General features: G+C 47.6%; 1 protein-coding gene across 1 annotated transcript in view; it reads left to right on the plus strand.

Moving 5' to 3' along the window:
• TMOD1 (tropomodulin 1) overlaps positions 1 to 15,022 on the plus strand; it is an 86,079-nt gene that overhangs the window by 67,970 nt on the left and 3,087 nt on the right. Inside the window, exons 8-9 of the mRNA XM_022600063.3 lie at positions 244 to 387; positions 9,565 to 9,709. Of these exons, the coding sequence (XP_022455771.1) occupies positions 244 to 387; positions 9,565 to 9,709 (289 nt within the window). The remainder of the gene's footprint in view (positions 1 to 243; positions 388 to 9,564; positions 9,710 to 15,022) is intronic.

Below are 15,022 nucleotides of genomic sequence, written 5' to 3' on the forward strand. Positions count from 1 at the left end.
GCAGGCTAAGGGGCTGTAAATCTCCAGCTAGGGGCTCGGGGCCATGGCAAGTTGGAGGGGAGGAGAGACAGAGTAGTGCTTGGTGAGGGAAGTTGTGGAGATCGTCTTGCCTGGCCCCTGACGGTGTGCAAGGGACTCTCACTCCCAGCAAGGCTCCCTCAGTATTTTAGGTTCTACCCACAGGGGCTCCAGCCTTGATCAGGCTAACTCATGGGTACCCTGCGTTTTCTCCTTTGGCTCAAGGCCCTTGCTGAGATGCTCAAGGTGAACAAGGTGTTGAAGACACTGAACGTGGAGTCCAACTTCATTTCCGGAGCCGGGATCCTGCGCCTGGTGGAAGCTCTTCCATACAACACTTCTCTGGTGGAACTGAAGATCGATAACCAGGTAAGATGGGCGAAGGTCTCCCTGTGTCCTTCACCTGATGCCCGCCATTCTGTACTTTCCCGCTTGCTGCCATAGGGAGTAGACGCTGCTGGACAGAGCAGATGCTGCTGCTTATAAAAGCACCAGAGCCCAGCTTTAAGGGACCTCCGAGGCTGTCCAGTCCACACCCTCCACCATGCTCACCTCCCTTCTTCATCATTCCCGCCAAGTGCTCCTCCACCTTCTGCTTGGAAACCCCTAGCGATGGGGAGCTCACTCCTTACCGAGATCACGCCTTTCATTCTCAGTGAGAATATCCTTCCTTATATCCAATAGAAATCAGCTCCCTATAAGTGCTGTTTGTTGAGTTTAACTCTGTTCTCTGTTGCACACAGGACACATCTGGCGCACAGGTTTTATAAACCATTGGAATCTTCCTCACTAGGCTAAACGTCCCCATTTTCATGAGTCACCCCCCCCCCCACCGCAACACACACACACTCAATGGGCTTTTGGGTCTTCTTACCATGAAGGTTACTCACTGGGCAAATTCTAGTTTGCCTTTATCCTTACAGGGTTATCATTCCTCTATACCTTCTGTGGTTCAGTCATTTATTTTCAGGGCGACTCTTTCAGTTCCAACTTTCTAAGACAACGCTAATAAGAGTATCTTGTATGTTGCATGTGTTGAGGGTGTCCTGGGGGGCAGGCTCTGTGCTGTGCACCTTATATACATCATCTCTGATCTTCCCAGCAACTCTGCAGGATATGGATGTTATCAGTCTCAGTTTTTGCAGAAGAGAAAACAGCTCAGAGAAGCTGAAGGCAAGCAGCTTTCTCAGGGCCGCCAAGTGAGCACTTTCGGAAGCAGGATTTGAATGCAGGTCTCTGACTTTAAAGCCCACAGTCCCTCCAGTACACCGTGTTGCTTCCAGTGCTAAAATGCTTTCTTCTTTATGGTTTATGGATAGGGAACTTGGGCGTTTTTTCCCCTACATGAAAACGTTTGCTGAATGGTCATATACATATGTATATAGGAAAAAGATTGGGTGGAAGTATAACAAAATTGTAAACACTGGTTGTCCCTGAAAGAGATTATCTCTACTTTCTTATCCTTGTTGAAAAATACTACAAACAGAGAGAAAAGTGCATAGAAGTTAAATGCACAGCTTAATGAGTCATAATAGGCAGGTAACCTCAGCCAAGAACTAAAGCATCACCAGCCTCCAGAAGACTTTGATGGTCCGCTCCCAATCATAAACCTTCAAAACTCTTCACAGTTTGCTCCCTACTTACTTTCACGCCTCCATGTCTTAGCTCTTGCTTTTCTCTCCCCCTGGAATGTCATCCCCTGCCCCTACCCCTTCTCTGCCTAGAGAAATCCTCCTCTTCCTTCTGGATTCAGTTGAAGCCTCTCTTTCTCCTAGTGGTTCTAGAGCCAGCTTGAACCAGCACGCTGGAGCTGACTGTACACATCCCTTCTCAATTCCACTTGAGTGATGGCACGCTGGTACCTTGAAGTCACTCCTAGTGAGAGTATTTACACTATGGAAATTGGCAAACACTACAAATCCAACCTTTTTGTTTGTTTGTCTGTCTGTTTGTTTTTTCCAAGAGCCAGCATATCACCGCCTTCTCCCTTCAGCCTGCCACAGGGCCTCTAAGCCTCCCCCCAAGAGAGTTAGGTGCTCCTTCCCTGTGTTCTCCTAGCACCTCAGCTTCCCTGTGAGGTTCTCAGAAGACACTGTAGTGTCCGAGTCATGTCCATATCCTATTACCCGGCTCAGAGCTTGGCCCTGCAGTGGCACTTTATAAGCAGGGCTGCCCTGGATATTTGTATATGTTGTTCACTGCCCAATGAGGAGGCAGGGGGCAAAATCCAACCCATACTCTGCTCTCCAAAACCTGGTATGGGCCTTTATTCACCCAGAGAAGGCACTTTTCTCTAATTCATATGAAGAGGCCACACCAGGCCTGCAGCAGCCCTGTCATGAGAGTTTGCTGCATCCAACACCCTCCATTTCGCATATGCCAGTGGCCTGCGGTTGCATCACCCATTCCCAGCCCCCATCACTTCCACCCTTTCTTCCATTGCTGACCCTGCTTTATCGCAGGCAGATCAGATGGAACAAAGGCATGTAGCAGCAGGCCCTGGGATTGGCCACTCATGTGACTCCAGGCCTACCCAGGCAGGGAGTCACTATCTACCCAGTGTCAGCTGAAACCTGAGCCCTGGGGCAGAACGTTGGCGAAAGGCGACCCAGCGCACTGGCCTCAGGTCATTGCAGCGGCAGCTTCCAGGGAGTGAGCTGCCCACTACTCCTCTCAGTGCTGTCTCCCCAGAGCCAGTGCTGACCATCACCCTCACCCTGGCTAAACACCCTGTGCGAGGACATTCACTTCCCTGAGCCTGTTTCCTCATTTGTAAAATGGGGATAGTAAGAATCTCTACTTCTAAGGAGATAAGAGATGCAAACTATGAAGTTGTTCACTTTTATAATTACTCGGAAGGTGACTTAGGGAGTTTACACGTTATTCTAAGAGTTAAGGTACTGAGCAGGTACCATATATCCATTATCTCATGTAATGCTTGCAAAGACTCTTTGTGAGTAGGTGTCACAACCCATCCCAGTATTGTAGATGAGGAAACTGAGGCCCAGGCAGGCTCTGTACCCTGCCCCAGGTCACACAGTAAGTAACAGAGGCAAGATTCGAACCCACGTCTTTGTGACTCTAAAGTCCATGAACTGTGCCTGTGTGGGCTCTTGAATCCTACTGTAGTTGTGTGTGGGTCTTGGATTTTCTCAGCTATCCCTTTCCCTTGGTGCCAGGCCAGAGCACTGGTCACCACCTGCCCCCACCCCATCCCAGGAGCATCTTTCTTCAGTTCATCTCAGTGTTTGATAAGTGCCTGCTGTACCCCAGGGCTATGCTGGGCTCTGTGTGTGAATGAGGCTCTGGCTCTGCCCTCTAGGGATTCCACACTGGATAAGAAGACGGACAGTGTATAGCTGACCATCCAACCGGGTGCCCCAGTAAGCCACAGACAGTGGGCCACTGGGGGGAGAAATCTCAGTCAGGAGCAGGTATCAGGGAGGGCTTCTTGGAAGAGGTGGAATTTGAGATAAACCCATAGGGTGGACAGTATCTCAGAGGATGGCCACGGCCTCAGGTGCAGGGAACCACACAAACAAAGAGAAGGAGAGGGGGAAGCCGTGGAGCCCATCCAAACTAAACTAGATTAATGGGACCGCCAGAGGAAAGCGAAAAAAGGACTTAGGAGCCCAAAGGGCTCTGAATGGGTGGTTCGAGGGGAAGTGGTCTGTGGGCTGTTATCAGCACCAGTCAGAGTCATGCTCTGCGAAGATGGTTCTTGGCTGGATAGGAGAGGATTGGGGGCGGGGCGAGGCCATCCGGGCCCAGGAGACCAGAGGGGGCTCTGACCACCCAGATGCAGGGGGCCTGTGGGGAGGTGCTCCTGGGAGCCTGGAGTCTAGAGACTGGACTGGGGCCTGGTGGGGGAGGGGTGGGCTGAGGGAAGTCTGGGGAGGGGGCTCTGCTGGCCCGGGCTAGGGGACGCCACCTGCATCTCTCACAGTGTGCCGGGAGGCCTGGGCTCTGGGCGGCGTGGCAAAGAGGAGGCGGTGAGTAGCGTTGGATTTATTCCTCGTTCTTGGTTAGTCACCAGGGTCTCCGGAGGCCGCAGCTTTCTCCTCAGCCCCTGCACCTGCAACCTGTGTCAGAGTCTCTGTCTTCCTTTCTCCTTATACGGCCAAAGAAAGGGACTTGGGGCTTTCTGCCCGGCGTGACATGGAGCCTCGTAGGCTGGCTAGAGACACAAATGCAGGAATAGGATTCTGGGGCAGTTTATTTACTCAGCCAGGCTCTCTTTACCTCCAGGCCATGTTCTCTTGCCGCCTGGAGTTGCCCTGGGATGGCAGTGAGGCTGGGGAGGGAGGTGGCGGCTGACCACAGCCCGGGCTGCTGAGACACACCTAGTCCAGCCCTCCTTTTACCCCTGGGTGGGGGGGGGGGGAACTGAGGGTCAGAGAAGGGACAGGCTGGGCCAAGGTCATGGATCAAGTTAGTGTCGGAGCTGGGCTGGAACTGAGGAGCCCAGCTTCCAGACAGGCTGCATTTATGGATGGACAGGAGAGGCCCTCCCGGCGCCCAGGAAGCAGGCAGCACACATGGGATGCCTGCAGGCCCCGTACATCCCTGGCCGGCCCTATGCCAACGGTGGGGCGGCTCTCCGCCCGTCTTGATTCACCCTCCTCCCCCCTACCCCCCAGCTCCCTCCAGCAGGCCCTTCCCAGGACCCGCAGGGCGTGGGGCACTCTCCCTGCCCCTCAGCACAGATGAGGCCTGAAAACAGGACCCCAGCCCCAGTGAAGACACGGGCAACGTGTGGGGGCCGTTCGCCGGATTCCTCACTTTACATTGCAATATTTGACAGTGAGAATGTGCTTCATATTTTGAAAAGGCGCTAAAGGAAGTGGATTGGGGTCTCAGACAGTCTCTATATCATCTGCCAGGCCAAGCTGGCCGGAGCCCAGGGCTGTGCTGGCTCCTTCAAGGACAGGCCCGAGCTCTTCCCAGCCCTTTCAGGAGCCTTGCTGGATAGGCTGGTGGAATCTTGCCATCCTCCCTCTGCCTGCCCTAGTCAGCGGTCCAAGCCCCATCTGAACCCATACAAGCTCCAGTGAACTCGTAATACCTGGGAGTTGTTCTCTGTCAAGAGTCTCAGCTGCGGTTCCATGCTTGTCCATTTGGGTGTTGGGCTGATGTGTCTTCTCAACCTTCCCAGGTTGCTGTGCATTGATCCTGTTCCTATTTTTTCCAATCAGTTCAATTCCTTGCCCTTGCCCTTGCCCTAGAGATACAGGGTACCATGTGCTCTCCAAGAGCTCACAGTCTAGGGTAGCATCATCCAACAGAACTTCCTGTGTTGATAGAAATGTTCTGTATCTGCACTGACCAATATGGTAGCCACTAGCCAGTGGCTCTTGCACACTTGAAATGTGCCTAATGCAACTGAGGACCTGAATTTTAAATTTTATTTAATTTTTAAATGAAGTATAGTTGCTTTGCAACATTATATTAGTTTTAGGTGTACAACATAGTGATTCAGTATTTTTTTTCTAGATTGGATTTTATTTCTATATATTCTATAATAATACAGTTGAAAATCTTGCCCACTTTCACACTCAATAACTTTAACAATCAGTTCTTCTTAAAATTTTGGCCTAGGAGAACATCTGTATATCCAAACAGATGGGTTTGTGTGTGTGTGTGTGTGTGTGTGTGTGTGTGTGTGTGTTTATAACAAAGATAAATATGTATAACCTATTGTTCCCTGTTTGCCTTGAAAGAGAGTAGCCCAAGGGCAAACTCCGTTTTTGTTTCTTGCAGACATCCTATGGTGTGGTGCCTTAAAGTACACTGCCTGTACACTGCTATATTTAAAATAGATAAGGAACAAGGACCTACTGTATAGCACAGGGAACTCCACTCAACACTGTAATAACCTAAATGGGAAAAGAATTTGAAAAAGAATAGATACACTCACATGTATAAGTGAACCACCCCGATGCACACCTGAAACCAACACAACATTTTTAATCAACTACACTCCAGTTTAATATGATTCAGCATTTTTATAGATTATACTCCATTATAAGTTATTACAAGATAATGGCTATAATTCCCTGTGCTATACAATATATCCTTGTTGCTTATCTGTTTTATACATAGTAGTTTTTACCTCTTAATCGCCTATTCCTATCTTACCCCTCCCCACTTCCCTCTCCCCTCTGATAACCACTAGTTTGTTTTCTATATCTGTGCGTCTGTTTCTGTTTTGCTATATATATTCATTTGTATTATTTTTTAGATTCCACATAAATTTTATTTAATTTTAATTACTTAAATTTAAAGTTTAAAAAACCCAAACAATCTGATTAAAAAATGGGCAGAGGATCTGAATAAGAAGACATACAGATGACCAACAGGTACATAAAAAGTTGCTCAACATCACTAATCATCAGGGAAATGCAAATCAAACCACAATGAGCTACCACCTCACACAGTTAGAATGGCTATTATCAAAAGGTAAGAATTAACAAGTGTTGGCAAGGATGTGGAGAAAAGGGAACCTTGTGCACCATTGGTGGGAATGTAAATTTGTGCAGTCGCTATGGAAAACAGTATGGCTATTCCTGAAAAAATAAAAAATAGAACTACCATATGATCCAGCAATTTCATTTCTGGGTATTTATTGGAAGGAAATGAAAACACTAATTCAAAAAGATATATGTATCCCCATTTCATTGCAGCATTATTTATAATAGCCAAGACATAGAAACAACCTAAGTGTCCATTGATGGATGAATGGATAAAGCAAATGTGGTATATACAATGGAATATTATTTAGCCATAAAAAATGAAATCTTGCCATTTGTGACAACATGGATGGACCTAGAGGGTATTATGTGATGTAAAATAAGTCAGACAGAGAAAAACAGATACCATATGATCTCAGTTATATGTGGAATCTAAGAAAAAACAAAAGGCAAAACCAACCAAGCTCATAGATACAGAGAACAGATTGGTGGTTGCCAGAGGTGGGGGTAAGGAGTGGGTGAAATGGGTGAGGGAGGTCAAAAGGTACAAACTTCCAGTAATACATAAAGCATGGGGGGGTAATGTACAGCATGCTGACTATAGTTAATAATGCTATATTGCATATTTGAAAGCTACCAAGACAGTAAATCTTAAAAGTCCTCATGGTAAGAAAAAACCCACTTTTTTGTATTGATAACTATGTATGGGGATGGATGTTAACTAGACTTATTGTGGTGATCATTTCATGATGTATACAAATATCGAATCATTATATTGTATACCTGAAACTAATGTTATGTCAGTTAAAAAAGATTTAAAGTTAAAGAGCCACATGCAGCTGGTGGCTGCTGTACTGAACAACACAGGTCTAGTTGGAGAGACAGTGTGGAGGCAGGTGACCCAGTAATGCAGATGGACTGGGCCGGGAGTAGAGAGGGACATACGGTGGGCCACTTGAGTGTCCAGTGGGGAAGGATGGTGTCCAGTGGGGAAGGATGGTTTCCAGGGGTAAGGATCAGGAAAGGTCTCGTGGGGAAGGGGGCATTTGTGATGGGTATTAAAGCACTAAGGATACACCAACAGGTGGGTACGGGAGGGTAGGGGCATTCCACATGGAGGCAGGAGGGCACATGAACATTTAGAAATAGACCTCTGCCTGCACGAGGTACCAGGTACCAGACTCCCCATCCCTGGGGTAACCAGGCTGAGTAAAGACTGAGAGAGGAAATAAAGGCAAGGACTAAACTGTAGCACTTGGAGTGCCAGGCTGAAGAGGAGGCGGGGCTTATCCTGTTGGGTTATTGAATGAATTGAGACCCTGCAAGTTGTGCACAAGGCATTGGGAACACAGTAAGCTCTCAATAAATGACAGCAGTTATTGGCAGTGGGAAGGGATTGGAGGTGGTTATGTGTTTCTGTTTGCTGCTTCTTTAGATCAATTTGGCAGTCTTGCCATCTTAGCAATGTTAAGTCTTCTGATCCGTGAATATGGGATGTTTTTATGTTTATTCAGGTCTTCCTTAATGTACAATGCTGTGGTATAGTTTTCAGCGTGCAAGTCTTTACTTTATTAAATTTATTCCTAAATATTTTTATGTTATTGTAAATGGAATTCTTAATTTTATTTTTGGATTGTTTATGGCTAGTGTATAGAAACACAGCTGGGTCTTGTATATTGATCTTACACCCTGCAAGCTTGCTGAACTCGTTTATTAGCGCTAATAGTTTTTTGTGGATTCCTTAGGATTTTCTAGATACAGTATTGTGTCATCTGCAAATAGGAATAGTTTTGCTTCTTCCTTTCCAATATGGTGACTTTTCTTTCTTTTTCTTACATAATTGACATCCAAGACGATTTCCTTGTCTCATTTCTGCTCTGAGGGGGAATATCTTTAATCATTAAATATGATGTTAGCTTGCCTTCTCTGTCTTTTCAAACCTCTTTAAGATTATATTTACTTTTTAATATCTTATTGTACATAAAACTCAAACAATACAGTAAGATACAACAGAACACAAACAAAACAGGAAGACACGAAGAAGAAAATAAAAACTCCCCCAAATTCCACCACCACCAATATGCTCCCAGGCCTTTCAGTGCATATGTTTGTATATGGGAAATAGAAGTAACTTTACATAAATATGACCCGTTTTGTCACTAGGCTTTGTCTACTCAATATTGTGTCATGGCATATTTTCCAGCCTGGAACTGACAATTCGCACCGTCATTGTACAGCTGCCCCTGTTCTATTATAAAGCTGAACCATCATTTATTTGAGCAACCCCCTCTTGATGAATGTTTGTTTCCCTTTTATCCCCACTTTTATAAATGAGACTGATGAATATCCTCATCATATCCTTCCCAGCACTGTGTATTATCGTGTTTTCCTTTCCTGTCCTTTCCATCTTTGTCAGATGATCACTATAGATTTGGGGGTAGGGAGCTAGCATGATCAGAGTGAGGCTTTAGGAGGCTAACTCTGGCAGTCCCAACTTACTATGGGACCTTAGGCAAATCCTCTTCCCTCTCTGGGACTGTTTCTTTATTTGTAAATTGCTAAAGGACTGGCTAGCAAACCTGGCTGTGTATTGAAATCACCTGGGGAGTTTTAAAAACCACAGACACCTGAGTATCATTGCAGCCAGTGATTCTGATTTAATTAGTATGCGGGATAGCCTGGGCTGTAGGATTTTTAAATCTCCCTGAGACTAGATGATGTGAAGGTCCTTCCTGCTGAAATATTCTAGGAAGGCTGCTGTGAAGCAGTAGAAAGATCTGTTCTTGGTGTCCAGCAGCCCTGGGTTTGAATCTCAGCTCATTCGCTCCTGGCTAGCTCCTGTCTTTTCAAACCTCTTTAAGATTATATTTACTTTTTAATATGGCTGTGTGACCTTTCAACTTCTCCAAACTTCCATTGCCCACCCCCACCCCCACCCCCACCCCCCGCTCTTGGAGTGGGCGGGGACAGGGAGGTATTAAAATCCCCACCCACCACTCAGGGTTTTTGTAGGTAGAGAAGGTTTAGGTCCTGCACAAACGAATGAGAGGTGACTGTGTTCTTTTCTTGATCAAAGAGCCAGCCCCTGGGCAACAAGGTGGAAATGGAGATCGTGAGCATGTTGGAAAAAAATGCAACACTTCTCAAATTCGGCTACCACTTCACTCAGCAGGGGCCCCGGCTGCGGGCGTCCAACGCGATGATGAACAACAACGACCTTGGTGAGTGGACATATGCACCCTACCCGCCGCCTATCATTCTTTCCACCTGTCATGGGGGGTATGGCAGGGAAAACTCCACTGCCGCCTTCCCCAAGGGAGTCCTCTTTTTGGGCCTGACTCCCAGTTTTCATGCTGATCCCGTTCCCTTGTTTTAGGTGTTTGCGCCTTGCCTCCCCCCTAGACCCTTGCCTAGACACGAGCGCCCTGCCTGCAGGCGCTGAGGCCAGGCCCTCCTCCCTGCAGGTAGCTCAGCTGAGCAGAGGGCTGGACCCGGAGTGCACCCTCAGCGTGTTAGCCGGGTGAAATGAAACGTGGGAGGCACAAAGCCAGCACGGAGTCTCCTCCTCTTCTGAATACCCTTTTTGGAGCCCAGAGTCCTCTTCAGATCATACAGTGTGGCCCAAGCCCCAGATCCCAAGGCCACCAAACAGCCCTACTACCCACACTGCAAACCCAGGGGACTTCACGTTGCTTTTAACGTAAAGGTTGAAAATGCTGACTTTATAGTAAAGTAAAACAGGTTACATTTAATCTCAGTTAAAGACATAGTTTGCATTTTTTTCTTTAAAAAAAAAAGAGAAAATGTCACAATCTTTCTTAGGAGCAAACACCAAAAAGAAATACTAGTCAGTTGAACAAAAGGGAGACCAATCACCGACTTACTTCCAGATACTAAGTGTTCTCAAGCTCTATGCCTAGTTATTTCTCATGTGTATTCCTGCTGGCTGCTTAAAGAACTTGATAGAGTGTCCAAAGAGGAGTATGTCTGATAAGGCTGTAGGAAAATAAGAGAAAAGAAACAAGGAGTAGGTCTGTTAACTTAATTGATCATTATATTCAGCTGTGAGTTTCCTAGAATCAAGGCAGGAGGAAGACAAACCAAGTTACATTATTCTTGTCAGAAGAGAAGGAAGCATAATGAGTTTTTTAAAAAGAAGAAAGCTTCTTTCTGGGATTGAATTGTGAAATAACTATATTTCTAAAGGACGATGCCTTCAGTGAGTTTTTCATCAAATTCAAACCTGCTCTAAATATGTTGCTTTTTTTTTTGTTTCTAACACTCAGTAAAATGCAAGGAGCTTAATACTAAAGCATATCTCAGCGTTCAGGTATGTCCCTTCCTGTGATGAATCTGAAGCTAGGTTAATACATGGAAGGCCTAGAAGAATGGGGATGAGTATGTAAGTGTGTATGCACGAGGCAGGTACTCACAGAACCTATGCATAGATAACCACAGAGCTACTCAATTCAACAAACATTTGTCGAAGTCCTATAGGGCACTGGCTGTTGAAGGTATAGGTTCCTATTCTTAAGAGGCTATTTATTCATTGCTTTCTCCAGCTGCTACTTTTTCTAGAGCTGCAGATCTAGAAAAGTCCATCAAACAAACAAAAACAACAAAAAAACCCACACCAGGTCAGGTGTCCTGGTTTATCTGAAGTGTCCTTATTTGAAATAAAAGAGAGCAAACACAAACAACTAAGAATTAGAATTATCATGGTGTTACAGAGGTGATAGCTACATTGAATTGTTGAGGAAGGCCTGCGACCTGGACTCTGTTGGCCCAGCTGTGATCTGGCTGCAGAACCAGCACTTAAAAGCCTTGAGTTCTCTTTTGATATTCAGTAATCTCACTTTTTTTTTTTTCTCTCTCAGCTTAGATTAAGCTTCTTATGTGTCCCTCGGTGCCTATCTCAAGGCTAATCCAGCTTTGGTCTTCCAGTGGCAAGATGGCTTGGAGGACTTCTTTCTAGGGACAGAAGTTTCTGGATGACTAGAGTCAGGGGTGCTGTAGGGGGGACCCCAGGGTCAGCTGGAGGCTAGAAGAAATGGCCCTTGAGGACTCTCTGTCCTGAGAGTCTATGATTCCAAAATCCAGGCCCAAGTCCTATCACCGGGGACTTGCTGAGGTTATGGCAGGAGCCCAGCATGCCAGAGCTGGATGGGACCTCAGGCTCCTCCCTCCAGTTCTCCTCTGGAGAAACTGAGGCCCGGGAGGGACTGCCCTTCTAGACAGTGGCTCAGTCAAGACACGCCCATTGTTAGTTACAGTGAGCACTTTGGGAGCATCTTTTGTGTGCCCAGGACTGTGTGAGGTGACATAAGGGGTAGCAGAAAGCTAGTGCCCTGTAAAGAACCTTTACAACCTTTTATGGGAGAAAGTCATGCCCCCAAATTCAAGAAGGCCTACAAACTGTATCCGAACAAAGTGAGCAAATGATTTGTGAGGACAGAGGCTGGTTAATCCAAGCATCCTGGTGGGTGTGGGCATGAGTCAGCCTTTCAAGGAAGAGATAGGTTGTGTGGGAGGTCAGGAGGCCTTTGGTGTAGGCAAAGGCAAGGTGGTAGGACTCAGTATGCAGGATAGGAGAGACAGAAAGTTCTGAAAGGATTGAGGAACTATTACTGGGAGTTACACCTGGACGGAAAAACAGGAGCTCCCAGAGGAGGGAGGGAAGGACATTCCAAGCAGAGGGAACAACATGGGCCAAGGCAGGATGATGAACAGGTATATGGGGTGTTCACGGGAAGGGGGCTGGGTAGGTGTGGGAGGCTGTGAGCCAAAGGCCTTTAACGCCAAGCGCAGGAGTTTGGTGAGGAAAGCAGGTGGGAAGTGGGACCGTGGCAGTTTTCTGGGCAGGAATGACAGGTGATTAAAATGGGCCTCTGAGTTACCCCATGGAACTGTGCAGCTATTCCCTTGAGGTTTCCCACAGAAGGAATTAGAGCAGAATCATCTAGGTGACTGTACGCAACAGAGTACTAGTCGGTGAAGTAGGACATCTAGCTTTAAAGGCAAATTTGCACCCATCCACTAGTTTTTGTGAAAGAAACGCTTCTGATTTTGATGGTGCACCGGTGTCCTCCTGCAAAAGAGAAATCCTGACTTTCTTTCCAACACAGTATTTTCATCCTGCTCTTGATGCTCTGATGAAGCAGACAGGCTTCCATGTTTCTCAGCTGAATATGTTTGTCATAAAAGCCTCCTGCCGGCCCCGGTCCAGCCACCGTGGTTGTTACTGTGTCTGCTGCTGCACCTTGGCAGCAGCGGGCAAGCTCCGTGCGGACGAGAGCGGGCCTCTTGGATTTCCTTCTCACTGCAGCCTACCTCTGTGCTGGCTCCTGGCCCCTTGCCGGCTCTGCAGGACCTGGGCTTTGCTTACCTGCGAGGCAGGTGGGCTCTTCCTTGGGAGACATTTAATCCCTAAGGCCATGGGTCAGCCCTGCCCAGGACCCATCCTGAATGGCATGTCTTTTGTCCTTCCCAGCCATTGCCCTGGGCTCTTAACAGAGTGTTCAATGGGAGAGAGTGGGGTGCCAGGGTGAGGGGGGTGTCAGGAAGGAGCCGAGGACCCCCATCTCTCTTTTCCCATGGTGACACCTCAGACGACTCCTATCTCCACACTATTTACAGCTGAGAGCCAGGCTGGCACTCAGGTCCTGTAAATCTGCCACTGAAGCTCTCTTCACTTAATGAAATCTGAATTGCAGCCTCCAGGTTAAGGCAGTTGTGTGGTAGAGTAACATGTTTAAAAGCAGAAAACATCCCTTCCTGGGAAAGTCACTTTTTTACTATATTCTCAAGGAAGACCTTTCTAACAGGCACCCCAGACACAGCACATACACCCCAAATCAATTTCATCATCTTCCCCCAAAACCATCTTGGGAAAGGGCACTACTTTCCTCGCGGCCATCCAAGCCAGAAACCTCTACCTCTATGCACTACCCCCAGCCCAGCCAGCCCCCTCCTCACCAGCCACCTTGCCGTGCCCTTTGTCAAGCCCTCATCACATTTACCGGGCATCCTGAAACGTCCTCGGGCCCTGCAGCTCCTCTAGCTCCTCCAGGGCGGGCATCTCACGCAGCGCTCATCCCAAAGCTTGTCCCACCGCTCTGCTTAGAACCCTTTCTGTGTTCCGACTGCTCTCAGGTTAAACTCCTTGACACGGCTTCTAAGTCCCTTAGTAACCGTAGCTGATACTTACATGGCACTTACTGCGTGCCAGGCCTGCTCTGAACACTTCAATCTTACTAACTCCTGTAACGTTACCAACAACCAGTTGAGGCAGGTGCTGTCGTCATCCCCATCCTACAGTAAGGAGACAGAGGCCTAGAGAAGTAGGTAAGGTTACCCGCTGTCCATGGGCGGAAGTGGGACTTGTCCCGGCAGTCTGGCCCCAGAACCTGTGCTCTCCACCTCCTCTCTGGGTGAGGCCCTGCCAGACTCATCTCTTGACACCCCAACAAGCCATCTTCTTGCCCTACTGGTACCAACCGGTCCAGGTAGCTGGAGTGCCTCCCAGTGACCCAGGCAAAAGCCTCCCTTTAGAGGACTGTTACTCCTAATGCTCCCCGTACTTTCCCACCGTCTATCCCTTTATCGTTTCTCAGTGTACAACTTACCCGCCGTCCTTGGAAAATCTGACCACTTCGTTCATTGTGCCTCTCATACTTGATAGAGATCTACCAGGGTACTTGTGATGTTTTATCAGATTTCTTGTAGGTATATCTCAGTCCCCTGTTAATCTTTATTTCTGGTACCTGTGCTTGGCACATCATGTCAATGCTGTTGAATATAAAATGCTCCCCAAAGACATGATGGAGGTGTAAAGCTCGGTGGGAAGTGTTGGAGGGAGCTCAAGCCTCGAATGGGGGTTGGTCCAGATGACTCGAGATTCCTTCCGGCTCTGACAATAAACGAGTCTCTGGCAGTTGCAATGATAAGCAACGTGGAGGAGTTCGCTTTAATGAATGTAAAAAGCAGGTTGATTTGAAGAAGGATATTGGGAGACCTGGCTTCTGCTCCCAGTTGCATCTCTTATTCACTGTGACTTGAGGCAAGTTACTTCCCTCTTGGCCTCAATTTCCTTCATTATTTAAATGGAAAGAAAAAAAGAAAACCTGAATAAGTGGGTGCCTTTCCCTTCTCCCCATCCAGTCCCTGCAAAAGCCAGTGGCAGGGGGACCCTGCACAGGTGCAGCCCAGTGTGCATACTGAGGGCAGGTAGGGGGAGACAGCGCGGGATCCTTTTCTGTACCTTGAGCCACGAGCTGGGGACTCAGGTTCCTGGCTCTGCCGCTTGCTCTCAGGGACCCTGGCTCCCTTCTCTTCTCCAGGGGAAAGGAGCTAGTCCTCCTTGTGAGAACCAGATGAGATGTGGGTATGTAAAGCCTACATAGACAGGGCCGGATTGTACTGAGGGAGGCGCTGGACCGAGGCTCCAGATGAGTCACAAGCCTTGGTTCCGTCTGGTACCAGCTTTATTATTTTGTTCCCTGCCATACTTTCCTCATCCATAACATGGCAATGGT

The sequence above is a fragment of the Delphinapterus leucas genome, chromosome 6, assembly GCF_059928025.1.
Source record: "Delphinapterus leucas isolate spDelLeu-1000000601 "Yukka" chromosome 6, BTC_Dleu_Yukka2, whole genome shotgun sequence".
Lineage (NCBI taxonomy): Eukaryota > Metazoa > Chordata > Mammalia > Artiodactyla > Monodontidae > Delphinapterus > Delphinapterus leucas.